Source organism: Hordeum vulgare, chromosome 1H, assembly GCF_904849725.1.
Source record: "Hordeum vulgare subsp. vulgare chromosome 1H, MorexV3_pseudomolecules_assembly, whole genome shotgun sequence".
NCBI classification, from domain to species: Eukaryota; Viridiplantae; Streptophyta; class Magnoliopsida; order Poales; family Poaceae; genus Hordeum; species Hordeum vulgare.
The window spans coordinates 151,381,325-151,408,148 of record NC_058518.1 but is presented as its reverse complement, the minus strand read 5'-3'; the positions used below and the strand labels follow the sequence as shown (position 1 = coordinate 151,408,148).

Below are 26,824 nucleotides of genomic sequence, written 5' to 3'. Positions count from 1 at the left end.
GATAGGGACAAATTTATGTTGGGTCAGATGGGCCATCATGGGTCGGGTCCGATATGACGGACGCGTCGGGTTGCGTCCGGGTCTCCTTATATCCACCTCATATTTAGGCTGGATATAAGGGGATGACGGTCAGCCTGAGCATTTAAGGCCGGTTTGAGGCCTCCATCTAAGTCAGGTTTGTTTGATCGGTCAGTGATTGGGCGGACATATGAGCGGGGTTTGAGACATAGATGCTCTAAAACATCTAGATGCAAAAATAGGAATTTTCAAAAGTAAGGTCCCAGAACTAGTCTCTTGAAAGTATGGCTTGAAATAGGATTTAGTGCTGGTCAAGCATCGGACCGAAGCAAAGAATTTTGATTGCGTGGATCAGTAGATAGACTCTCCTAACTGATTTGAACTAGACTGTTATAATTTGTGTTTTCATGTTGGGAAAAACTTGAGTGGGATAGATGATGTAGTGATACTTCTTTTTCTGTTTTCTTTTGTACATAACTACATACACGTTTGTTTAATGAAAATCACCATAAAAGAATTGTTCAACGGTCTCAGAGGTAAAAAAGAAAGTACCCTTGCCATGTGGGAACTCACTACTCAGCATACTCCCTCTATTCTAAAGTATATGGTGTATATTTTTTTTGAAAAAAATGAAACTTCTCTATGTTTATCTAAGTTTATATAAAAAAATCAATATTCACATTATCATTATATCCACCATGAAATATATTTTTATATTTTATTTATTTGTTATTGTAGGTGTTGATATTTTTTAAATAAACTTTGGACAAACATAGGAATGTTTGATATCAAAAACTATGAAGACACCTCAAATTTTAGGAGGGGGTATACTGAATTTGTAAATTTTAATTTCATGAAAATGTGATTATGTATTATATTGAAATTTGCATTTGTAGAAAGAACCCTTTCCTTGCATTTTGTTCGGTTCTATTAAATTGTTTACGCATAGACGTGTCTTCTTTGTCATAATAAAAATATGTAGAGTAACCGATTCAGCATGTAACATTTGGGAAATTAAATGTTATTTTTTTTAAATGATAAAACGGTATGTTTTGTTTTGTTATCTCCACGGCTGCTTGTGAGGACGGCGTGTGATTGATGGGCTATATGTTTCTTGTCTAAGTGTTAGAAGCTGAAACTTAAAGGTATACAGTGGATAAAAAAATGATGTGTGTTCTTTGCGAGGTACTTCCGCCGTTTCAAAATTCTTGTCTAAGATTTGTCTACATATGAATGTATCTAGTCATGTTTTAGTATTTAGATACATTCATTTCTAAACAAATCTAAGACAAAAAAAATAAAGGAAGGGAGTACCATGTTATAGAGGTATCTAACTGTATGGTTTTCTTGCACGTAAGTTCAGTTGTAATATTGTTTGTTTGTAGGACCATCATATCAATTTGCAAAATAAATTTAATAAGACATATACTATATCACTAAGCTCCCTACAATTGAAGGCCTCTCATTCAGTTGAGGTCATCAATTTGAAATTTGGTCATCGATTTTGATCGGGTCAACAATATCTCACTCAGTTACTTTTATTCATTATATTCTCTTCTTTTGTTAAGAAATTAAATATTGGACTTCCCTCATGATTTTTGCTGGATCAACAATTTTCCAAGTCGATTGAAAGCAACCGGCCTATCAAAACTTACTATAAATCATAGGCACTCTCTCATCACTTAGAAAAAATAGTGTCAACATGCAATACTCTAGCATCAACATAGTACAACAGCCACCGACTCAGAAATCTTTCCAACATATGTATATGTTGACTAACATATCACAAAATCACACCACGAAAACCCACCAGAACACAGCATTATTTGAATAAAAAAGTAAATACACTCCATCATCTTCCTCACTAATCAAACCTATACTCACTCAGTTTTAAAGATTAAGATGTGTTAGTTTATTGAGAAATCAATTTATTTAACTTTGATCAAGTTCATAAGCAAAATATCGATAAGCTAACGTCTAGTCGACCGGACGTTAGCGACAGGTTCGCACAATCCGACAATTGTTCGATCCGCTTCTCCCGCGCGATCTCTCGATTCGTTTTAGTATCAATTTTTATTTCTTTCTGCTGAAAACCGTAATACGTCCGGTTCTGTTTCTTTGTTTTTTTCGCAATTGATTTTTCTCGCAAAAAAAGAGAACAACAGAAATCAAACCTTGTATCTAGTGGTTTAATCTTACTCTTGCTAGCCATCTCGGTTAATGCCTCGCTAGTGCTTAGATACAGTTAGGATATTTTTATTTCCACAAGTGTTGTTAGTGCATTTTATGGAGCAAGCGGGATTTGCTTTTCGATTTTTTCTAGATTTGGTCACCGGTTATGAACCATGCAACGTGGCTATTTTAAAGATTTTTTGGCTACTTTTATTCATTCCTTTTTCAACTTATGTGCAAAATGGCATGGTAATATACGCACCGCCGACCTGATAACCTAGGAACAAACACCACAATAACTTTTACCCGTGGAAAAAAGTTGTTAAAGACACACTCGTGATAACTTCTATCTAAATAGCATGATAATATACACACTAGAGACCTGATAACTTAGGTACAAACATCGTGATAACTTTGACCCAGAAAAATAAGTTGTTGAAAACACAACCTCGGTAAACTTTTGTGCAAATATCGGTGCATTGTACGCCCAGTAGACCTTAAACTTTGGTACAAACACCACGACAACTTCTACCTGAGGAAAAAAGTTGTTAAAGATGCATCCGTGATAAGTTCTATATAAATAGCATGATAATATACACATCACGGATCTGATAACTTAGTCACAAACGTCATGAACATTTTAACCCGGGAAAAAAGGTTGTTGAAAACATAACCCCATCAAATTTTGTGCAAATATCAGTTCATTATAAGCACCATAGACATGATACTTATGTACAAACACCACGATGACTTACGTGAAAAAAAATTGTTGAAGACATACCCGCGATAACTTCTATGTTAGTAGCATGGTGATATACACATCAAAAATCTGATAGCTAACACACAAACACCGTGATAACTTTTTGATTAGGAGAAAAAGATGTTGAAAACAGATCTCGGTGCTACCAGTTTCCATACTTGTAGTTTTATAGCCTAAAAATCATGTTAAAGCTGAAATTGAACTTGAGACTTCAATATTGAGATCTTAAGACACTAGCCAACCCACCCACTACTTGGCTCCAAACAAGTTCAAATAAAATACCTTTTTTTACCATCCGAGGTGAAAAGGTTGTTGAAATATACCCCGGTAACTTCTGTGTAAATAAGATGATAACTTACGTACAACTAACCTCACAATTTACATACAAACACACTCATAACTTTTCATCTTGGGCAAAAAGTTATTAAAATATCCCCTGATAACCTAGTGCAAATAGCATGATAATTTACGCACCAGACATCCGATAACTTACATAAAACACATTGATAACTTTTTTACCCATGAGAAAAATGTTACTGAAACATGCCCTGGTAATTTCTATATAAATAGTATGGTCATTTATGCACCGAGGACCTCATAACTTATGTTCAACCACCATGTTAACTTTGATTTCAAGGAAAAAAAACATTGAAATATAACTCCTCCGATAACTTTCATGTAAATTTATGACAATTTTATGCATCACAGACCTAATATCTTACGTTTAAACACCATGGTATCTTTCATCCAAGGGGAAAAAGGTTTTGAAACATGTAACCGGTATTTTTTGTGTTAAATTATCATACTGCCACATGCTTTAACCTTCTCGTACTGTAGTTATCAATCTTATCATGGTATAGTTATTATGTTACTCATACTATATTTATCACGTTCGTCATGCCAAAGTTATCAAGCCAATCTTTATTATTTTTTCTGATATGAAAGAAATAAAAAAAAGGTTCAAATAACATTGCTTATCTACAATAGATATCAAAAGGTGGCTTAGTTGGTTATTAGGTTCAATAATTATTGCATGTTATGCAGCGAAAAACCAGAAAAATCCACTAGCGATTCACTACGGTTTTTGAGAGAAGGAAAAAAATCAGTGCAAGCGAGCATGGGATGAGAGCAATCATGTAGGAACGAGTTGTGCGGATTTGTCCCTAACTTCCGGTCGACTGGAAGTTAGCCAATAATAAAATATGAAAATTCATTTCATGATGAATCTAAGAATCCAATTTGATATTATGGATACTGAGATATTTCAACAAAAATGTAAGCAAATTTAAAGAGGTTCGACTTTTCAAAAAATCAATACACCTTACATTTTAAAATAGATTGAGTACAAAAATTATAGGAATCCAAAAAACATCAACATCGCAGCAAAGTGCGTCCAACCCTTTTAGAAATTCATTATTCACAAACTGGACCGAAGCCATCTTAATGTTTAATATATCCCTTTTTCGTTGGACATGTAAGCATAAGTAAGCATAAGGATCCTAATTTATATCCAGCGGTTAATACATGGGCCTTTTCCATAAGAAAGCCTAACACATTTATAAACAGGCATCCCTATTTTCATATACATACAATCTTCTCATGACATGGGTTACAAGCTAAGTTGTCAAGGTTCCGTAGGGCTAAGAAGACCTATGAATGCTTGAAGGATGATCGTGCCATAGAATGTGTCATTTTTGTCAAGGTATAAGTTTCACATTTTGTTAAAATATCCTACAAAACTACATGTAAAATATACAAATAAGAATTTACCTTTAGAAACACAAATGAAAAAAAACGAAACTACTCTGCACATGACAGTGCACGTACGAAATTTGTACGATGCGTACTATGAATGGTGCTGATTTACAAAATGATGCGACCGAATCGATGATTTGATCCATCCTTCAAAAATCCGAAGGAAAGCTATCTTACCTAGTACTATAGCACTGCTCATAAGAAACATAGTTTGGACAACGTAGGGCCTTCAGGAAGGAAGACATAACGCCCCCCTCCCCCCAACCACACACAGACGACCAAGACCAACCCAATAAAAAGGATGACCGCTCAGGACCTGTCTGGAGAAGAGACGTATGGCAGGGTGTAAACTGAAAGAACGTCCAGCGAGTTGAAAGCCAGCAGCCTCTTGTGCATACTTCAGCAGTGACCGAAGTCTTAGCTTGCTTGGGCAACAAAATTGCCCAGCCATGAACCCTCGAATACAAAACTGACGTCTCTGGGGCCAGTCCAAGGTTTCGGTACATATATATAAGAGGGAGCGTAAGCTCCCCTGAGGTACGGTGCACATCGACATTCGACGGATTACCACATATAAGATTTCTCTCCCACCCCTCGACGCCTTCCGCGATTCCTGTCGCCTCCGGGGAAGACTCCAGTTCTTGGGTTGCTGCGCCGAGACCACAGGTGAGGATCATGGAGTTCTTGCTTTGATTGCTTAGAAGTTGACCCGGTCCTCTTCTTGGTTCGTGTTCTTGCTGGGGACTGGAATCGGTCCAACATGAGGTTCCGTGGCAGGATTATTTATTTTGACTGTGAGTTCTATAGGTGTTTTGCCACTTGAAGTCTAGTTGGTTTTGTTCTAAAGATGGATTCAAGAGCTCAAGTATTGGTCTCAGTTCGTTTAGGTCACGAATGCACTTATGAACTCATCTTGTTGTTGCTGTGGAGATCCTGAAAGTCTGGGGTCATTTCAGCCGGCTGGTAGCTGGTTGTTGTTAGTGCTTTATTCTTGTCTGACCGTTGACCATGTCACAAGAGCAGATTTGTTCTTTTCAGTTCTCTTCCAAGTTGCTCAAAATCACCGTTTCACATGAAACTAATTCAGATTCTCCCAATTTTTGAGGAGAAGGTTCAGTTTATTGGATTGTACCGTCGCGCGCGGTCTGAAGTTGTTGGCACGGAGATCTCCAGTCCGAGGACACACAAAACCGACATGGTGAACAAAATCCCCTCTCCTCGGGATGAACGGAACAAGAAACATCTCTTCTCCAAGGCCACACTGGTGCGCTCTGTGAGCTTCAAACAGTGGCAAGGAGGAGAGAAATCCACAGGTTCAGTTCAGAATAAGAGCAAACAGAGCCTGATAAATGGCATCCAAGACCGACGCAACTCTGACGCATCGAGCCCCAATGTATCGTCCAGCCCCAAATGTGAGCTTGATGCTGCAGCCGTCAAACTTCAAAAGGTTTACAAGAGTTACCGGACCAGGCGAAACCTCGCCGACTGCGCAGTCGTCGTAGAGGAGCTATGGTATGTATCAGTTTCTTCGGTCCTTGACCTTGAGCACTGGGACAGCTAGTTAACATTCAGAAAGTTATAGAAGTTTTGATTCTTATCGCAGGTGGAAAGCACTGGACTTTGCATCACTGAAGCACAGCTCGATATCGTTCTTCAACGGCGGAAAGCCCGAAACGGCGGCGTCGCGGTGGGCGAGGGCAAGGACAAGAGCCGCTAAGGTGACTAACATTCATTGATTCATCAAACCGTCTACCTGGTGCCTTGTATTTTGATCAAACTTGCAGTTGAATGACGCGATCTTTTTCGTTGGTTTAGGTTGGCAAGGGGTTATCTAAGAATGGGAAGGCTCAGAAGCTGGCATTGCAGCACTGGCTCGAAGCTGTAAGTCACATGCTACTTAAACTCTAGCACTAAACTAAGATCAGTAGGTAGTGTCCTACTGTCCACTGAGATTGTTGCAGATTGTTTATTACTACTAATGTTGCCATTTTATGCCTTCGGACAGATTGACCCAAGGCATCGATATGGGCACAATTTGCATATCTATTATGATGTCTGGTCCAGGAGTGAGAGTACGGAGCCCTTTTTCTATTGGTAAGTAAGCTGAGCTTAATATACAGTACCTACTGTCTAGGCTTTAAATTCGCGCAAATTTGGGAACCTAGTACTAGAACAATATAATATGCTAACTGTTTAACATGGTCAACAGGTTAGACATTGGGGAGGGCAAAGAAATAAATCTTGAGAATTGCCCTAGGACTAAACTTCAGGGGCAGTGCGTCAAGTACCTTGGACCAGTACGTACCGCATCAATCTAAGTGATATCAAGAGATACTGTAATTCACAATGTTGAATAATTGAGAATACCATCTGATCCTCTTTTTCTCACCTTCTCAATAACAGCAAGAGAGGCAACACTATGAAGTCGCTATTGAGGGTGGCAAACTTATCTTCAAACAAACTGGGGTTCTTGTGCAGACTTCGGATGACTCCAAGTGGATTTTTGTCCTCAGCACCACAAAGGCATTCTATGTTGGCCAGGTAAATGCTCTTTTTCTCTACACACCACCTCCCGTATGTACACAATTTGTAGTCAAAGATACAATTCGCTGCGTTGATTCTGACGTTTTCTTCGGTTTTGGCCTTCACAATGTGCAGAAGAAGAAAGGATCGTTTCAGCATTCCAGTTTCCTAGCTGGTGGAGCCATAACATGTGCTGGACGATTGGTGGTCAAAGATGGAATTCTCAAGGTATGTTCATGTAACCATAAGAAATACTCCCTCTGTACCTAAATAATTGTACCCCAACTGCAATTATTTAGGTATACAGAGGGAGTACTACCTATCAAACAGGACTAGGAATTAATATCACTAGTAGTTATTTTCTTCTCCAAATACCTGACGGTGCTCTATTTCTTCAGGCAGTATGGCCATACAGTGGCCACTACCTTCCGACGGAAGAGAACTTCAGAGATTTCATTCGCTTCCTTCAGGAGAATGACGTTAGCCTCACCGATGTCAAGGTAAATACGAGACCATATCCATACCACGAGATAGATGATTTTCTTACAAGAGTTTTACTACTGCAAGTAAATCATCAGAACCGTAGAAAATGACGCGTGATTTCTGTGGTTTGTTTCAGAAATCTGCCATCGACAAACATGACGAGTACCCGTTGCCGAGCAAATCTGACACTCAGCTTGAACATGTTGAGCATAACAATGACGCTACTGAAGATCTAGCCGAAGTTGAGATAGACGGCGTCCTCGCCGTCGAGACAGACCACGGTGACATGAGCGATGCTGAGGAAGATGCTGGCACTCCGGTGGACTCCCACACCACCGACACCGAAGGAGGAGGAGAAGAAGAAGAGGTGCAGCGGCCGCCGGCAAGCGTCGATCATGGCAAGAACCATCAGACGTGCCGGTGGTCGACGGGCACCGGTCCACGCATCCGGTGCGTGCGCGACTACCCGCAGGACCTCCAGTCCAGGGCCCTCGAGCACGTCAACCTCTCGCCCAGGCTCGCCGGCTCGCCGTCGAGGAAGAGGGACCCGGTGCCCTCGCCGCGCCCCAGCCCGGGGATGATACTGTCGCCGAGGCTCGCGTCAGTCGGGTTCCAGCCTCGGACCGTGTCACTCACGCTCCCAGACTTCAAGAGGAGCAGATTGCAGTAAACAATCCTGTTTTTGCGTAGCACATCAGAGACTCGAAATAACAACCTGTCCATTTTTACCTCCACGGGGGCAGTGATTCTTTACAGCTAGGTCAGCACTGAATCTGAAAAACGCTACGTTAGCCGATTTCATTTTCTTTTCAGTGCATTAGAGTGAGCCAAAGTCGTGTAGGCGTGAGCGCCCCTCCTTCATTAGAATTGGGCAAAACTTATCATGATAGACAGTTGAAAAGTCGATTTTCTTTATGAAATCTTAAACATATGTTCTGACATTAAAATTTATTTGTGGTTATATGCCTCATCGTTCCATTATCCATCTTGCTCCGGCTACCGCGCCAAAGTATAACGTGCGCGAGCCGTTTTAACGGACGCACTAAGACTCAGCGCACACGAGGAGCCGGCACTTTGCACTTTGTTCAATTTTTATGAAGATAGATATGGATATTTCAAACATAAATAAAAAGACACAACATAGTTTAATTTCACGGCACATCAACAATCATGCCACATCATCCAACCAAGTGCAAAATCATCCAACCAAGTTCATCATGAAATAAAAAAAAGTTCACATATAGAAATGGCACACAACAATCATGCCTCATCCTCATCTTCGTCCTCCTCTTCCTCCATTTCTTCATCCTCATCCGAAGACGATTCTTCCTTCTCCTCATCTTCATTGACGCGCGCCGCATCATCATGTGGAGCTCAGTAGGTGTTGGCAATATCTTCAGCGGCTTCATGCGAAGGTATATGAGGAGGCACACTGGAAGACATGTGGCAATATCTTCAACGGCTTCAACCGCCAACCGCCGGCGTCACTCGTGGCGCCATGTAAAGGCTGCACACGAGACTGATGCTCGAAGGAGTTCCGGTAGAGACGAGCTCTAAGCTCGTCGGGCTAGGGTTTGCGCCGGCGCTTGCAGCGGCAGCGACGGCGGAGGGACCACGCACGTAGAAGGGGGTGAGGGGGATGTCGGCGCGGCTGTCCATCGGGCGGTTTCGACAGCGATGGCGCGGGCGGGACGAAGGCGCGGCGGTGTGGGGTGGGAGCGGAGTGGCAGCGCGAGCACTCGATTGTCCAGCGCGCGGTAGCGGGCGCACGAAATTTGGGGTGCGTGATGCCGTTTCACCGCGCGCGTTGGACCGTTTATAGCGTGCGCGTTTTTTGCGCCTCCGTTGATGCGTTCGAAGCGGCTGCGAGCGCTATAGATTTGTTTTTTGCAAATATAGCGCGGCCTCCGTTGAATTTCTCCAACCAACCCCTTGCCCTCATTCTATAAGGCTGGTCGTAATGAAAGTATCATAGGTAGTATCATGTATGCCAACTAGGCAATTTTGATGAGGTGGCATAAAATTAAATAAATAAATAAAGGGTTAAGTATCATATCATGATACCGTATCATATTAAATGTTGTGCTACTATGTATCATGCATGACAATAAATGATCTATTGTATGATAGTATGCATTACAGGTGTAATATCATACACTAGTATCATATGCATGAAATTAATATATGATACTCTTCATTACAACCAGCCTAAAACCTTCCTCCCGCATGTGTTGGCCTAGTGAGAACCGGGGTCTCACATACCCGCCAAGCATGAGTCATAAATGTGCTACTAGGTGCACCAGATGATAATTATAGGCAAGGACACCATCAACAATGTCAAGGAAGAGGTTGCAAAAGAAGGATTCTACCTCCACAGGAGCGGCTAAGTATTGGTCGTCGGGATCCTGTTCCCGGCAACCCATATACACAGCCATCTGTGATGCGCATGCCTTTGATTGTGTGTCTCTCCCTGTCAACCGCCTCATTCGTATCATCACCCTAACAACTGCTTCTCTCGCGACGTCGACCCGACAACCCTTTCAGGGGCTAGCCTACACGCATGACAGCTATCCCTGCCATAACCTACAGCGACGCAGGACAACTTCACACGAGGACGGCAATGCTACAAGGTGTAGGTGAAGACCGAGGCGATCTAGCACTCCTCTTCTTACTAGAAGAGTGGCACACTGCCCATCTTTTTGATCGAGGACAGTAAAAAAGAGTGACAACATTCCTACTTCGAAAAGATATCAATCCATTTCACCTACCAACATGGGCTAGGTAGATGAATATCATCACATTTAATGTGGGACTCATAGCCGTAAACAGCGACAATGGTATCCATTTGTCTCATAGAAGAGGAGGACCAGATCCGTATAAAGAGGTTGAAAAAACAAAATGAAGGCTTAGAGCACAACTCCAGATAACTAGAACAAGAAGTACAAACCTCTTTAATAGTAACAGTGCTTCTTCCTCCTCGAGCTTCTCAGATAGAAGAACCCTGGCCTAAGCCCTGTCTTGGTTGTCCATCCCACAGTGGCTTGCCACGGGGCTACTCGGGGCGCTCCGAGTCGTCCACTTCTGCTTTTGCTAGACCTAAACTAGGTTGCCATTGACATAGGTGGTAGATTAGATTGGAGAGGCCGAAATAGTTGGTGCAAGGACAAAATTGATAGACCCCTATTGCAACGCAGACAAGTAGCGTAGCTAGTTAATGTAACAGTTTTGGGTTGTTCTAACAAAATTTCTTGTTAAAAAAATGAAAATTTCAAATAGATTCACGCAAAACGTTACCAGCCAAATTAATATTTTCAAAGGCAAAAAATAGCCACGCCGTTGTTATTTTGTGTGTGTGGGGGGGGGGGGGGGGGGGCAACTTGGCAGGATTTTTACAAGTACAATGTAAACAACAGAAGCTTATGTACATGTACAATAATCACCCACGACTAAACATATTGGAATTAGCTACTCCCTAGGGAAGTATCTAGTCATATTTAAGTAATAGACACATTCATTTGAGTGATAAGTAATATGGATTGGAGGGAGTACTAGATTTCCCAAGAAACTTCGCCGCAGTGTGGAAATTATGCGGTTTCATGTTGTACATATTATTGCTTCTCTGAATCCGTTGGTTCAGAGTGGAACAAAAAAGATGTGGCTCTATTCTGTCTTCCCAATCCTGTTCATCACATCATGGTAGTACAGGAGAACGCACATAGGCTGACCGTAGATGCAGAAAAAGAACCAAAACATCATGTTGCCGGCCTGTTGAAGGTGGCTATAAATTAGAACTGGTTTACAAGAAAGTAGAATCCTTTACTAGGAAACAACGAAAAGATAACTAACCATTGTATCTCTGAATTTGCTTTTGAGGTATGATGTCAATGTGATAAGGGGGATCTGGTAACAAGGGAGATGATGTAAGCAAAGTTCATTGTCATAGATGATACAGCAGGACAGACTATTTACTACTCCCTCCGTCCAGAATTACTTGTCAGTAAAATGAATAAAAAAGGATGTATCTAGAACTAAAATACATCTAGATACATCTATTCTTATGACAAGTATTTCCGGATGGAGGGAGTATCAAACTAGAGGATACCCCATGCGCTGTTGCAGGAATTGGTTGATGAAAACTTGGATTCATAACATGAGAATCAAAATTAAAAATACATGTCTTATTAATTTTTATTATTCATAGCTATAATAATATTTATTTAATATAGGTAAAACAATTAAGTGAAAACATTTTCCTATGCATGGTTGAATGTTGTGGTGGGTCTTTTTCCATGCATGATTGCATGTTGAGGTGGGCCTTATCGCATTCATAATTATATGGTGAGGTGGCATGCTTGCATATTGAGATAAATAAGTTGGTCCGGATGACCTATAAGACAAGAGACAATATATAGGATGATCCTCAAAAGTGACCACAATTTAAGTTAGAAACTAACAACATATCTTGCACAATATTCTACTCCCTCCGTTCCTAAATATAGGTCTTTTTAGAGATTGTACTAGTGGTCTACATACGAAGCAAAATGAGTGAATCTACGTTCTAAAATATGTCTATGTACATCCCTATGTAGTCCTCTAATGAAATCTCTAAAACTACTTATATTTAGGAACGGAGGGAGTATGATGCAGCAATAAATTTTGGCATACCTGCAGCATGATCCCTAAGAATGCCCAGAACTTGAGAATTCGGCAGGGGACAGCAACACATAGCTGGTGTACAATAATTAAAAGGTATCATGATTTACTAACAACAGGCCAAGTTGCTACTTTATTGAACAGCAAACAGAGAACAAAAGTAACCCACCAAATAAGTGACAAAAGTTGTTAATGAGCGCTGGATAATTAGTGTGGTTATGTGAGGGAAGGCAAAGGGAGCAAGTTTACCTCATGGAGCACAGCAGATACAAAAAATGATACAAAAACAGCAACTTCCTGCAAGAAAAACAGCACAAATGAGCAAACATAAACTATGTACAAGGCATGCCAGCATAGCAGTTTAACATCTTGCAATTTACCTTCGATATACCACTTCGCATGCAAGGAAAATATATGTGACGAACAATCCATTTATGCACAGGCTGTGAACATGGACATCATACATATTAAAACCATGAAAGTGGAAAATGAACAAAGAGATTAACAGACCAACAGCAAGCAATATAACAGAAAAAAAAAACAATCAAATTTGTTCTTATCAAAACAGCTCCATTTTGAGCTTGACATATTTTCATGTTGTTTCTTTGACCTTTGAATAGGATAAAGGATATAACTCCATTGGAAAGATGCAAGCTTATGTACAGATATTGTCTTTGCTTACAGGTAGCTTGCAAAAAATAGCTTGGTTGAGAAAAGACTAGCATACCATGTTCCATTTTCTCCAATACTAATACCATCCGAGTACAGAAGCACATGCAGCAGAAGCAAATATCATGCACACGTTAGGTATGCTTAAGTGAGAAGAAAATCAATACTAACTTCAAAAACTGTTGTATTTCACCTCATCAATTGTTTTTGCATTCCACCAGTCTTTGTAGAATTCACGGTCACCAAAACGAAGAATCTCAGCAAGTATATTTAACCTGTGTAACAATACAAGTTCATACTGTAAATCTGCATTATTCCGAGAGTGTTAAGAGGATTTCCATATGACGGATAATCCGGAGAACAAATTCAAAAACAAATAGACTTTCATCCTCTGACGTACTGAAATTAACTATCCACTTGATTGATGAATGGGCATTTACCAGAGATGGAAAAAGCAATAGAACATGCAAAGCCATAAGTAAACATTTGGTAATGAGAGCCTCAGAACAGTCTCTACAGCATTCAGAAGTCCTCCTTTCAATGGATGTTGAGAGTCCACAACGATTGGATTTATGTACTGCGATTTCCAAAATGTCAATAGATGATTAAGAACCGCGTTGAGTATTTCGTAAGACATAGAAAGATAAATGACTTACCTGCTCAATAATGAAGCCTTGAATACCTGTAAATATCAAGTACAGAATAATTTGACGAATCAGCCAACCCTTTCTAACATTCGCAGTTCGAGGATAGCTTGGCTGAATGATTAATACCAACAATTAGTTCATTTCAACAGCAAATAACCTTCTACAACCCCTTTCGCAGCTAGATGGAAATGAGAACTGAAATTTAAACGATAACTGTCGCTAATAAATAAATGTCAACTGGCAATCAGTACTGACCAACAAAACTGCATACAGACTCGAGACCTCTAGGTCAGCGTTGTATATGACAGTTCCCCCAAGACATTGAGTTGTTGGTGAGTATTATATAAATATGTAAATACAAGAAATAGAATCAAAACTAGTCGAAAAGAGGCTCAAAGAGGCTCAAAGGACTGCAATTCTATCTTCTAAGTGGCTTGCTAACAAGCACGTCAACTTCAGATTTGCATCATAATTATTGTAGGGCAACATTCTCCACCTTGTTGAAATAAGTAGCAGAAATGACATAATTTTGTTTAAATGAAAGAAGAAAAAGATATATCAGGCCATAGAAGTATAAGAAACATGTGCGGTGGTTCCTCTACCAAATATGATGGAAATATGGCTGTGGAATCATTAAAACATCCAATCAGAATAACTACCTTTTAGAAGTCAGGGTTAGCACTTAGCAATATCATTTACAGTTAACTCTCTATGCAGGATGATCAGAAACCTACCTGATAGCACAGTGTTGGAGCCATCATGAAGTACACTAGACTCCCTAAAGTTGGAGCTTGTAAATTATCCATGTCATCTGTGCTGGGTGCATAATCAACCTAATAGATGGAATGTTATTGTCGAGCAAAACAAAGCTACATAAGATAGCGATAGCACCAAAACAAAAGGCTGCACAGAAGAGCAAAGAATAAGAATGAAGAACAGATCATTTCATGGAAATTTTAGGATCTGAACAGTTAATCCATTAAAATAGCAATTTATTTAAGAACTGTGGGTAGAACATACGATCTAAGAATTTTCAAGCTGTAGACCAGCATTAGAGAAGCAGTTCATGTGATTTGTTCTGAGACAACTAACTTTTTCCTCTCTATATTCCCCACCCCACCCGGCCTGACCCCACCCACACACACACACCACCACCACCACCACCATCCTACTGCAGACTCTGCCCTCGATTTGGGCATTTATAGTACTACTAAAATAACAAATCACCCAAGAGTAATAAGTGGGCTAGTAAAGAGGGGCAATCCAATGCTTTTTTTTAACCTTGGTAATCCAATACTTTCGACATGCCTCTCGGTTGAAGTGCAAATACAAAATTGCCAAGGGAGTAAGTACCATAAGCTATAGGTCTATGATCATGTTGGAAAACATTTCAGATATATTCGTAAGAAAGTGAAATAAGGGAGGTGTCAGGACCTCCTATTTGTTGGCTGTGGCCCAATCCACCTCAATCCAACAGAGTATGGAAGCCCACAAAACAAAAGGAAGGAAAATGATGGAAACATACCTTCTTACCACTAATGGTTAATTGCCTTATGTCATGGTTTGTATGGGCAAAAGATACGAGCTTCAGCCAAACAATGCAAGCAATAAACATCAACAAAAAACCAGACACAACCGCAGAATCACACCTGAACCAAGTGGCAGCATGTGGTATCAGGAAAATGCAGAACAATGATATCCTATTATTGCAAAAGCTTTAACTTTGCGAGTTAAGAATGAAATGCTATTCTACGATGAAGCCAGAAACATCATTCAGATCTGATATATGGTATATGTGTGCATGCACTTTGTCCATTATTAGCATGTAACTGAAGCTCTCTTATTTCACAGAAATACATAGTTCACCACAAATTCAAAAAGATGAACGTTCTTACATAAGAATGACAAGCACTGGATATACAATTTCAGTTGTTGTAAGAATGATATGAAGACAGGTAGCCACCTGAAAAGAATGAGTAAAACATTGGTGTTAGTTTGTGCAAGAGTACAAAAATATGAAGAAATATATGAAGAAATGTTAGATAGAACAACAGAACCCAAGATCTACACAAAACATGAGCAACTCAAGCTGTTCATCAGAATACAGTATATCTGTAAAGTAAGATACACAATATATAGTTAAGAGAGTCCCGGCTTACAGCATCAGTAATAACATTACGGAACGCCAACTTTTCAACTGAAAATGCACCAAGGGGGAAGGCTGGTAGACTAAGGCTGGAACAGGAAAATCGTAAACACAGTCAGTTCACTGAAACCATTAAGCAAACACAATGGCATAGACTATAGCAGAACTGAATATTACCAGCACATTAGAAGTGGCCAGTCCCGCAATGATCTAGAGTTGAACCAAAAGCCAGTTCGTATTAATAAGCCATACTGCAAACAGCGTCAGGAGTAGAAGACTGATAAATAAATACGGTATGTCTACGAAGACGTGAAGGGGATGGTTCATATTTACTAGATGAGAAAAGGCAGATAAGAACCTTCATTAAGTTCTCAATAATAAGCCTGCCGTTCACTGCAACCAGAACAACAATGCACAGATTGAAAAGGCCTGCATGACTCTGTTATAAATGACAGGAAAAGTATCAGAGAACAATGACTCTAGCAGCTGTGGCTCTGACGGAAAAGCACAAGCAATAGAAAAAAAAAAGGCGAAGGACAAATCATAAGCAAAAAGGATAGCTCTGTCCGTTGGATTTCAGTGTGCGACCTGAGTTATCTAGAGCACTAATATATCATGCTTATCGACTATGGCCACATATCACACTGCAAAAGAAAACACGTGATTACACCCACAACTACCAGTGACCATCTCAAGATTTGCCGGCTCAATCTCTCAGAGGTGCTCATAGGTATAGGGCGTGCGTGTGTACCTTCATTGGGATGAATGTACATGTGTCTATGTGAGCGTCTATGCATGTATTGTGTTTCTCAAAAAACAAATATCAGTGACCATCTCAAACAAACTTTAGACCGTAAATGGTAATTCCGACATAAATCATGCAACTATCTAACCACAAAAAACATGTGGTTCCGCGAGCAACTTTCCAACAATCATAGTGCACCCCCTGCAAAAAAAAAAAAGTGCACTTTACTAGATTTGTGCTTCTCGCACGCATCAATAACTAGGTTGCTCTCTTTTCTGTCAGATTCGACCCAAAAGATCAACAACTTTTTATCACAAGGAAACGGCTGAATTATCGTTACATAACAGTCATAATGAAATCCAGACACAGATAACCAAAATCGAGCAGCCGATAGAGCTAAGCATTTAAACGAAGATGGGTCTGTTAACGAAATGGGGGGCAGAGCGGGAGGAGCTCACCTGCTTGAAGATGGCGTCGGAGCTCAAGGGACTCTCCTTCGCCTTCCGGTGGACTGGGGCAGCCGCGCGGAAGCTGAACGCGGTGAAGTCCCCGGCGCCGGCGGCGGATGAGGTGTCCCCGCTTGAGTCGCGGCGGCGGTGCGACGAGGAGGGCTCGGGGGGGCCGGACTCGTCGCCGGAGTCCGCCGCGAAGCTGGCACGCGCGGCCACCGCGGCACCGGAGCTGAGCCGGCGGCGAAGCGCGGCCACGAAGCCCTCAGGGGTGAAGCAGCCTCCACGCGGGCGCGGCGGGCGCCGGTGGACTGGCGGCGGGGCCTTGATCTCGGCGCCGTTCGAGTCCTCCATTGAAGGGGCTAGGTTTCTCTATCTGCCTCTCTGGCCTCTCGATTTGGAGGAGAGGAGGCGTCGAGACGAGAGGCGAAGGCAGGAAGGCCTTCCCCGGTGGTGACGTACAGCAAGGTTGGCTTTCCGTCCATCAGCATCACACCTCGGATCGGGAGGAGGCTGGCGTGGGACCAACGTGTATGTTGGATTTTCTTTTCTTTTTCAGGGAACGTAGTACTAGGTCTTTTTTTCCCAGGGAATGTGTCTGTTGTTGGGAGTCCGAGTGGCCATGTCACGTGTGCGGCCGGAGAGGATTTCGGTCCGTCTCTAAGGATGTGTTTAGTTGCCCAGGTGGTTGTAGATTGCATCGCATGAGGGATCTAGGGTGAGCTTGGCCTGATTGAGTTGATGCAAAGATGAGCTAAGATGGGTGTTTGGTGGACTCCATGATATGGATGCATGAGAGATGTCATATATAATAGATGTTGTTTCGTATGTTGCGTTTGAGATTTATCCTGTGAACTTTTCTCTTCTAATTTTAATCATTTAGCTGAATCTGGATCATTTCATGGACAAAAAGAACGAGTAAAGCAAGAATTAACTGAAATCTGAACCAAAACAATCAAAACATTTTCATCAATCTGACCATTCCGCTTAGATGGGGTAAATGGCTCGACATCAACAAAATGAAGGGGGAGACAACAACCGGGAGGAGATGCCGGTGGCGGAGATTCAACTCCAACTCGGTTGGTGGCGGCGACTCAGCTCGAGGGGAAAAGAGGGAGAAACATGACGCTGGTTGCGGTTCGCGACGTGCAGGTGCTCCCCTCCCCCCTGTTGGAATTATGCCCTAGAGGCAATAATAAATGTATAGTTATTATTATAATTCCTGTATCAAGATAATAGTTTATTGTCCATGCTATAATTGTATTGAATGAAGACTCATTTACATGTGTGGATACATAGACAAAACATCGTCCCTAGCATGCCTCTAGTTGGCTAGCCAGTTGATCGATGATAGTCAGTGTCTTCTGATTATGAACAAGGTGTTGTTGCTTGATAACTGGATCACGTCATTGGGAGAATCACGTGATGGACTAGACCCAAACTAATAGACGTAGCATGTTGATCGTGTCATTTTTGCTACTGTTTTCTGCGTGTCAAGTATTTATTCCTATGACCATGAGATCATATAACTCACTGACACCGGAGGAATGCTTTGTGTGTATCAAACGTCGCAACGTAACTGGGTGACTATAAAGATGCTCTACAGGTATCTCCGAAGGTGTTAGTTGAGTTAGTATGGATCAAGACTGGGATTTGTCACTCCGTGTGACGGAGAGGTATCTCGGGGCCCACTCGGTAATACAACATCACACACAAGCCTTGCAAGCAATGTAACTTAGTGTAAGTTGCGGGATCTTGTATTACGGAACGAGTAAAGAGACTTGCCGGTAAACGAGATTGAAATAGGTATGCGGATACTGACGATCAAATCTCGGGCAAGTAACATACCGAAGGACAAAGGGAATGACATACGGGATTATACGAATCCTTGGCACTGAGGTTCAAACGATAAGATCTTCGTAGAATATGTAGGATCCAATGTGGGCATCCAGGTCCCGCTATTGGATATTGACCGAGGAGTCTCTCGGGTCATGTCTACATAGTTCTCGAACCCGCAGGGTCTGCACACTTAAGGTTCGACGTTGTTTTATGCGTATTTGAGTTATATGGTTGGTTACCGAATGTTGTTCGGAATCCCGGATGAGATCACGGACGTCACGAGGGTTTCCGGAATGGTCCGGAAACGAAGATTGATATATAGGATGACCTCATTTGATTACCGGAAGGTTTTCGGAGTTACCGGGAATGACGAATGGGTTCCGGGAGTTCACCGGGGGGGCAACCCACCCCGGGGAAGCCCATAGGCTTTGGGGAGACACACCAGCCCTTAGTGGGCTGGTGGGACAGCCCCAAAGGGGCCTATGCGCCAAGAGAAGGAAATCAAAGGAAAAGAAAAAGAAAGAGGGAAGAAGTGGGAAGGGAGGGGGACTCCTCCCACCAAACCAAGTCCAACTCGGTTTGGGGGGGGAGTCCTCCCCCCTTGGCTCGGCCGACCCCTTGGGAGTCCCTTGGACCCCAAGGCAAGGTCCCCCTCCCTCCTCCTATATATATGGGGCTTTTAGGGCAGATTTGAGACGATTTTTCTCACGGCTGCCCGACCACATACCTCCATAGTTTTTCCTCTAGATCGCGTTTCTGCGGAGCTCGGGCGGAGCCCTGCTGAGACGAGATCATCACCAACCTCCGGAGCGCCGTCACGCTGCCGGAGAACTCTTCTACCTCTCCGTCTCTCTTGCTGGATCAAGAAGGCCGAGATCATCGTCGAGCTGTACGTGTGCTGAACGCGGAGGTGCCGTCCGTTCGGTACTAGATCGTGGGACTGATCGTGGGATTGTTCGCGGGGCGGATCGAGGGACGTGAGGATGTTCCACTACATCAACCGCGTTCTCTAACGCTTCTGCTGTACGATCTACAAGGGTACGTAGATCACTCATCCCCTCTCGTAGATGGACATCACCATGATAGGTCTTCGTGCGCGTAGGAAAATTTTTGTTTCCCATGCGACGTTCCCAACACCCCCTTCTTCCTCTCGATGGGTGGTCGGCGGTGTGGCGAGCTCCGACGAGCTCGTCCGCACGCGAACATGTGCGCGATGATGTCGTAGTTCGGCGACGACGGAACCCAACGATGTCGAAGCAAGGCGGCGAACCCACGACGTGGACGTGGTGGAACCCCGACGGATTTGATCTCCAGCGAGGGAGTTCGCACCGGTGACGGGCGAGGGGGCCCAGACGGAGGCGGCGGCAACGATGGGTAGTTGTACTCGATCTAATTTGACGCGAGAGAGAGAGAAAGAGAAAGACAAAAAGAAAGGGTGATGCATGCGCGGGCCTGGATGCGGGATACGCCCGATTCTCGCGTATGCCTCAGCCTGGCTGAGAGGCCCTCTTTTGCATCTGACGGGCCAGGCTGAGAAGGTCGTGCGGGATACCAAACAAGTTGGATTTTGCATGTCGGATGCGATGCAGGTGCGACCCACCCATCCAAACACGCCCTAAGAGCATCTCCAGCCCGCTCGGGCTCACACGCGTGAAATAGTGTCGTCTGGGTGCGTGATGATGAGATGATGTATATACTTCTCGCTCCTCGCTGGTTACCCTAAGTGGAAGGTTGAGATGTAGTCAGCAACAAGTTTTCCCTCACACAGAAATTGTAAGGTTTATCGAACCAGCAGGACTCCTAGGATCAACAAGTAGGTGTCTTCCACCCTGGCGCTAGCAGAAGACATGGACCTACAGTAGGTGTCAGCAGCAAGTGATAAAATCTTTAAGCAAGCTCTCTAATTCAGAAGTTGAGTTTTTGGTGCTAGGATAATTGTTGTTGTTCCCATAGTTGTTGGATGGGAACGGTCTAGGATTGCTACCAAAATTGCTCCTATAAGCATTGTTATTAAAGTTTTTCCTAGAGATAAAATTAACATCAGCTTGCTCTCTTTCTAGAGCAACCAAAGAATTTAAAGGAACATCATGAGGATCAATAGGAGCTTTCTTAGTAAGTAGAGCCATGATCATGTCAACCTTATCATTAAGGGAGGAGATATCCTCAACAGAGTTTACCTTCCTACCTGTTGGAGCTCTCTCGGTGTGCCATTGAGAATAACTTGTAATCATCTCATCCAATAGCTTTGTGGGAGCACCAAGTGTAGTTGACATAAAGGTTCCTCCCGCGGCCGGGTCTAACAGATTCCGCGAGGTAAAGTTCAATCCTGCATAGAAAGTTTGGATAACCATCCAAGTAGTCAAACCATGTGTAGGGCAATTCTTAACAAGAGATTTCATACGTTCCCAAGCTTGAGCAACATGTTCATTATCCAATTGCCTAAAATTCATAATGTTACTCCTCAACTGGATAATCTTAGCAGACGGGTAATACTTCCCAATAAAAGCATCTTTGCACTTATCCCAAGAATCTATGTTATTCCTAGGCAAAGATTGAAGCCACACTTTGGCTCCTCCTCTCAAAGAGAAAGGAAAAAGCTTAAGTTTAACAATATCACCATCTACTTCTTTATATTTTTACATATCACAGAGCTCAATAAAATTGTTCAAGTGCAAGGCAGCGTCATCTCCAGCATCGGAGAATTGATCTTTCATAACTAGGTTCAGCAAAGCAGGTTTAATCTCATAGGATGTGGCTCCGATGGCGGGAGCAGCAATAAGAGTGCAGATAAAATCATTGTTGTTGTGACTAGTGAAGTCACACAACTTGGTGTTCTCAGTGGAACCCATAGTAGCGGCAACAAGAAAGAACAAAGCAACTAATTTTTTTGTGGTTTTTGGTATAAGACTCTAAAGCAAAAAACTAAAAAGCAAACTAACAAGACTAAACAGCAAAGATAAAAGATAGCATGCAACTCCCCTATCTTGAAGACTGGAGTCCCCGGCAACGGCGCCAGAAAACTTTGCTTGATGACGAGATGATGTATATACTTCTCGCTCCTCGTTGGTTACCCCAAGTGGAAGGTTGACATGTAGTCAGCAGCAAATTTTCCCTCACACAGAAATTATAAGGTTTATCGAACCAGTAGGACTCCTAGGATCAACAAGTAGGTGTCTTCCACCCTGGCACTAGCAGAATACATGGACCTGCACACACAACAAAACACTTTGCTCCCAACGAGTACATAGAGGTTGTCAATCTCTCCGACCTTGTAGTTTGCAAATGATCAAAACGCAAGCGAGAATAGTAATAGTGATTGCAACGGAAAAGTAAATAAAAGCGGTAAATGATGGTGATATGGACCGGAGTCACATGATGTTCACTAGTGAGGTCTCTCTCCCAAAAGACGATAAACAACTATGCTTGGGTAAACAAATCACAGTTGGGCAATTGACAGAATTATGAACGCACTTCAATGCTAATTATGCCACTTGATAGTTAGAAGTTCAATAGTAATGGGCAGTACGCCAAGACAAGTAGATTGTTTATTCATCAGCATCTACTTACTAATCATCCACCTTGATATATCTATCCAGAACATCTCTCCGGTATTAAGTTGCGAGCCCCACCCAAAGTGTAAACTCAAAGCAACGGACAACTGCATTAACGAACTATGCGTAAGGTAAAAAATCCTTGCAACCGTGGTTACAAGCACCGTTGTTTTCTCCCTAGTGGCAACATCACATCCCCTAGTCTCATGTTTCTGTCACTCAAGCTAGACATCGAGGGGCATGAACCCACAATCATGCATAACGCTCCCTCTTGGAGTCACAATCTACTACTCGGCCAAAGCAATAAATAACAATGGAGAACATGCATGAATCACTAAGGAACATAATATAAAAGGATAATCGAATATATAACTCATAACAATTTGAACATAATCTCATAATCCATCGGATCCCAAAAAACCAAGCATAGCAATAGCAGGAGAATTACATAGATGCCTTGATCATGTAGGGCAGCTCACAAGGACTAACCATTGAAGCACGAGATTGGAGAGAAGACATCACATAGCTACTGGTCATGGACCCATGGTCCAAGGAGGACTACTCACGGCACGTCCCGGAAGCGACCATGGCGGTCGAGAAGCTCCCGCAGGTCAATCCTCCCTCCGGAAGGGTGCGGGAAGAGTCTCATGACGTTCCCGATCTCGGAAGCGCTGCGGCGGCGGAACGATGGAGAAATTCGTGATTCTGGAAGTTATGGAAGGGTTTCCTCTCGGAGGACTAAATATAGGCCAAAGGAGGGCACTGGAGGAGGTGGGACCCACCCAGGCGGCCTCCTGGCGCGGCCTAGGGCTTGGCCGCGCCAGCACGTCGCCTAGGCATCCCCTGGCCCCCCTCTGGCCCATCTTCGGTGATGTGGAAGCTTATATTTCGCTGATTTTTTATATATTTTTCCTGGAGTTTTTCGGGCTTCGGAAAATTGGGGTAAAAGCCCGTGCAAAATAGACATCAGCACACAGAAACTGGCACTGGGTGCACTGAGTTAGTAGATTAGTCCAAATATGTGTAAAATGATATAAAAGTGTAGAAAAACATATAACATTGTCACCCAAAAGATCATGGAACAAGCAGAAATTATAGATACGTTTGTGACGTATTAGTGCGTTGGTGGAAAAATCGGTGTGGGGCTCGGGTTCTCAGCCGTCCTTTCAATGTCGTCCTTAGTCGTTGATTTCGCCTCATTTTCAGCATAAATTGGCCCATTTTCGATGCAAAATGAGACACTTTCGACGTAAATTGGTCTATTTTTGACCCATATTCGGCGTTCTTCGGCATAAATTGAACAGATCTTTTATTTTTTTATCACATAGTTTATCATAGAAATCAATATAAATAAAAAAAAAATAGTTCAACAAATCAATACAAATCAAAATAGTTCAACAAATAAAAACTCATAATTCATCACACAAAGAGCTAGGTGTTGCCCTTGAACCTCCATAGGTGCTCCACCAAATCGTCGTGCAGTTATTGATGCACATGTGGGTCTTGTCGGATTTCGGGCTCCGCAAAACCCTAAAGATTCGAACTCAGGGGCGTGTATGAAGATATCTCGCGGGCTCGCCTCACCTAACTCGCTACTCGCTGGGAAGGTAGAGAACTCACTCGATGGTGAGGAAGACATAAAACACGACAGTTTACCCAGGTTCAGGCCGCTGAGAAGCGTAATACCCCACTCCTACTTGGGTGGATTGCCTCTCATGGAGGTTGGTGGATGAACTAGTACAGTGTTCGAGGGCCTCCGGAGGCTGGGTGGCCTTTGTGTGGTGCCAGTGGGCAAAAATGAATCAATCGAGTCCCTATGAAGTAACCTACTCTCTAGATATATAGTGACGACCCCGGTCCTCTTCCCTTATCGTTTCAGTGGGAAGGGATCCCACAACGGCCAATTTTGAAGGGGAACAGAGGAACATGCTCCCCTGCCCAAAGGTAGTTGTGACAGCCCGAGACCGACGTTCCAGAAGATTCCCCTTTTATTCTTTTTTGTCGTGTGTTTATTTTTATTTGTCGCATCATCATCCCTACACATCCCATCTACACAACCCATCAAACCCATCTAGCCACTTCCTCCATTCGTGGTCATCGGATCGTGATCGGACGGACGAGGTGCACCCCACCAAAGCCCAACCCTATTTAAGACCACCCCATGGAGAAGCCTCTCTCACTTCACTAGGGTTACCCCTAGTCATTTTTGCACCCACCCCCCTCAAAAACCCCACCTGCTAGCTGATACGTCCATTTTGCATCATGCTTTCATGTTGATATTTATCGCTTTATGGACTGTTATTATACTTTGTGGAACCTTACTTATGCCTTTTCTCTCTTATTTTGCAAGGTTTATTTGAAGAGGGAGAATACCGGCAGCTGGAATTCTGGACTCGAAAAGGAGCAAGTCTGAGTCCTCTATTCCGTGCAACTCCAAATGCCTTGAAAATCAACGTGGATTTTTTTTGGATTTTATAAAAAATACTGGGCGAAAGAAGTGTCAAATGGGGGCAACCAGGGGCCCACAAGCCTGGTTGCCGCGGCCTACCCCCCTTGAAAAGGACGTGGATGTCGCCTAGAGGGGGGGTGAATAGGCGCTTTAAAATAATTAAGGTTTAGGCTTGAACAAATGCGGAATAAAACTAACGTTTAATATGTCAAGCACAAAACCTCAAACAACTAGGCTCACCTATGTGCACCAACAACTTATGCTAAGCAAGATAAACAACTAAGTGATAGCAAGATATATGACAAGAGACAATATGGCTATCACAAAGTAAAGTGCATAAGTGAAGGGTTCGGGTAAGAGATAACCGGGGTACGTGGAGACGATGATGTATCCCGAAGTTCACACCCTTGTGGATGCTAATCTCCGTTGGAGCGGTGTGGAGGCACAATGCTCCCCAAGATGCCACTAAGGCCACCGTAATCTCCTCACACCCTCGCACAATGCAAGATGTCGTGATTCCACTAAGGGACCCTTGAGGGCGGTCACCGAACCCGTACAAATGGCAAACCTTGGGGCGGTCACTGAACCCGTACACGTGGCAACCCTTGGGGGCGGTTACCGGTACCCGTACAAATAGCTCGGGGCAATCTCCACAACCTAATTGGAGACCCCGACCCTTGCCCGGAGCTTCACACCACAATGATTGAGCTCCGGGACACCACCAAGCTTCTAGGACGCCAAAGCATCCACGAAGAACAATATCTAGGGTACTAAGTACCAAAGGTAGTAAGCTTCTCAACTTCTCACCTCCACGTATCACCGTGGAGAACTCAAACCTATGCAACTAATGCAATGGCAAGAACACACGAAGTGGTCAAGTCCCTCACACTCAAATCCCTCCACAACAACGAAAGCTATGGAGAAATATGAGAGGAAGAACAAGGAGCTCACAAAGAACTCCAAGATCAAGATCCAAGGGGTTCCCCTCACATAGAGGGGAAAGTGATAGGTGGAGATGTGGATCTAGATCTCCTCTCTCTTTTCCCTCCAGAACAAGCAAGAATCGTTGGAGGGATTGAGAGTAAGCAAGCTCTAAGAATGTCAACAATGGAGGTAGAACAAGAGCTCAACGGATAGATAAGGCCAAGGGGGAAGAAGACCCCCTTTATATAGTGGGGGAAGGAATCAGACCGTTACCCCCGCTTACAGCCCGAGCTCCAGCGGTACTACCGCTGGGCCCCTGGTAGTGCAAAGGCACTACCACCACCAAGAAAGTCTTCGCAAAAATGTCCGACGCAGTACAACCGCAAAGATGACGGTACTAAAAACTTGGAGCGGTACTACCGCTGGCCAGGGGCGGTACTACCGCTGGACAGCGGTACTACCACCAGCTCTAGCGGTACTACCGCTAGGGCCAGCGGTACTACCACCAACTCTAGCGGTACTACCGCTAGGGCCAGCGGTACTACCGCCAACTCTAGCGGTACTAGCGCTAGGTCCAGCGGTACTACCGCTCGCCACTAAAACATCCATAACTTTCGCATACGAGCTCCGAATCGAGCAAACCCAAGCTTGTTGGATTCAGGACGACAAGAGCTATCCAAACAGCGACGTGAGTCCTCTATGAGTGAAGAACCGGCAAATACTCCAACATCGAAAACATCATAGTAGATGCATATGGACTCCGTTTTCGATGAACTCGAGCTTGTCACGAAGATGACCATAAGCTCTAAAACTCACAAAGAGAAACACCAAACAAGAACCAAGAAGTATGATGCAAGGATGCAAATGGTTTGAGATCTCAACGAACGATACGATCAAGCTACTCACTTGAGAGCCCCCCTTGATAGTACAGGAATCTATCCTAAACAGAAAACCTATCAAGGGCAAACCTATACCTTGCACCTCGTCCTCTTGAGCTAGATGATGATGATCTTGGCTTCCTCAAGATGGACCACCTTTCTT

General features: G+C 43.2%; 2 protein-coding genes across 6 annotated transcripts; one reads left to right on the top strand and one right to left on the bottom strand.

Moving 5' to 3' along the window:
• Nucleotides 1-2,565: 2,565 nt before the first annotated feature.
• Nucleotides 2,566-17,505, bottom strand: LOC123427522 (diacylglycerol O-acyltransferase 1-1-like). Of its 5 annotated transcripts, none has more exons than XM_045111603.1 (18): nt 17,030-17,505; nt 16,185-16,265; nt 16,004-16,077; nt 15,840-15,915; nt 15,576-15,643; nt 15,206-15,329; nt 14,415-14,513; nt 13,690-13,791; nt 13,474-13,610; nt 13,227-13,308; nt 13,092-13,112; nt 12,745-12,807; nt 12,614-12,661; nt 12,377-12,439; nt 11,558-11,611; nt 11,427-11,476; nt 10,659-10,807; nt 2,566-2,722 (listed from the first exon to the last, which is right to left on the bottom strand). In XM_045111603.1, the coding sequence occupies exons 1-17, from the start codon at nt 17,372-17,374 to the stop codon at nt 10,663-10,665; spliced, it is 1,632 nt and encodes a 543-aa protein (XP_044967538.1). In that variant the 5' UTR covers nt 17,375-17,505; the 3' UTR covers nt 2,566-2,722; nt 10,659-10,662. The 5 variants fall into 5 exon arrangements, with proteins under 5 accessions (XP_044967538.1, XP_044967547.1, XP_044967532.1 ...); XM_045111612.1 differs by lacking the exon at nt 2,566-2,722 and adding an exon at nt 7,724-8,387; XM_045111597.1 differs by lacking the exon at nt 2,566-2,722 and having other exon boundaries at nt 10,450-10,807.
• LOC123427556 (IQ domain-containing protein IQM1-like) lies at nt 5,251-8,948 on the top strand. Its single transcript, XM_045111638.1, has 10 exons — nt 5,251-5,371; nt 5,817-6,217; nt 6,309-6,423; nt 6,521-6,586; nt 6,711-6,799; nt 6,915-7,002; nt 7,109-7,246; nt 7,364-7,456; nt 7,627-7,728; nt 7,848-8,948. Exons 2-10 carry the CDS (start codon nt 5,901-5,903, stop codon nt 8,379-8,381), a joined length of 1,542 nt encoding a protein of 513 aa, XP_044967573.1. The 5' UTR covers nt 5,251-5,371; nt 5,817-5,900; the 3' UTR covers nt 8,382-8,948.
• Nucleotides 17,506-26,824: the final 9,319 nt, after the last annotated feature.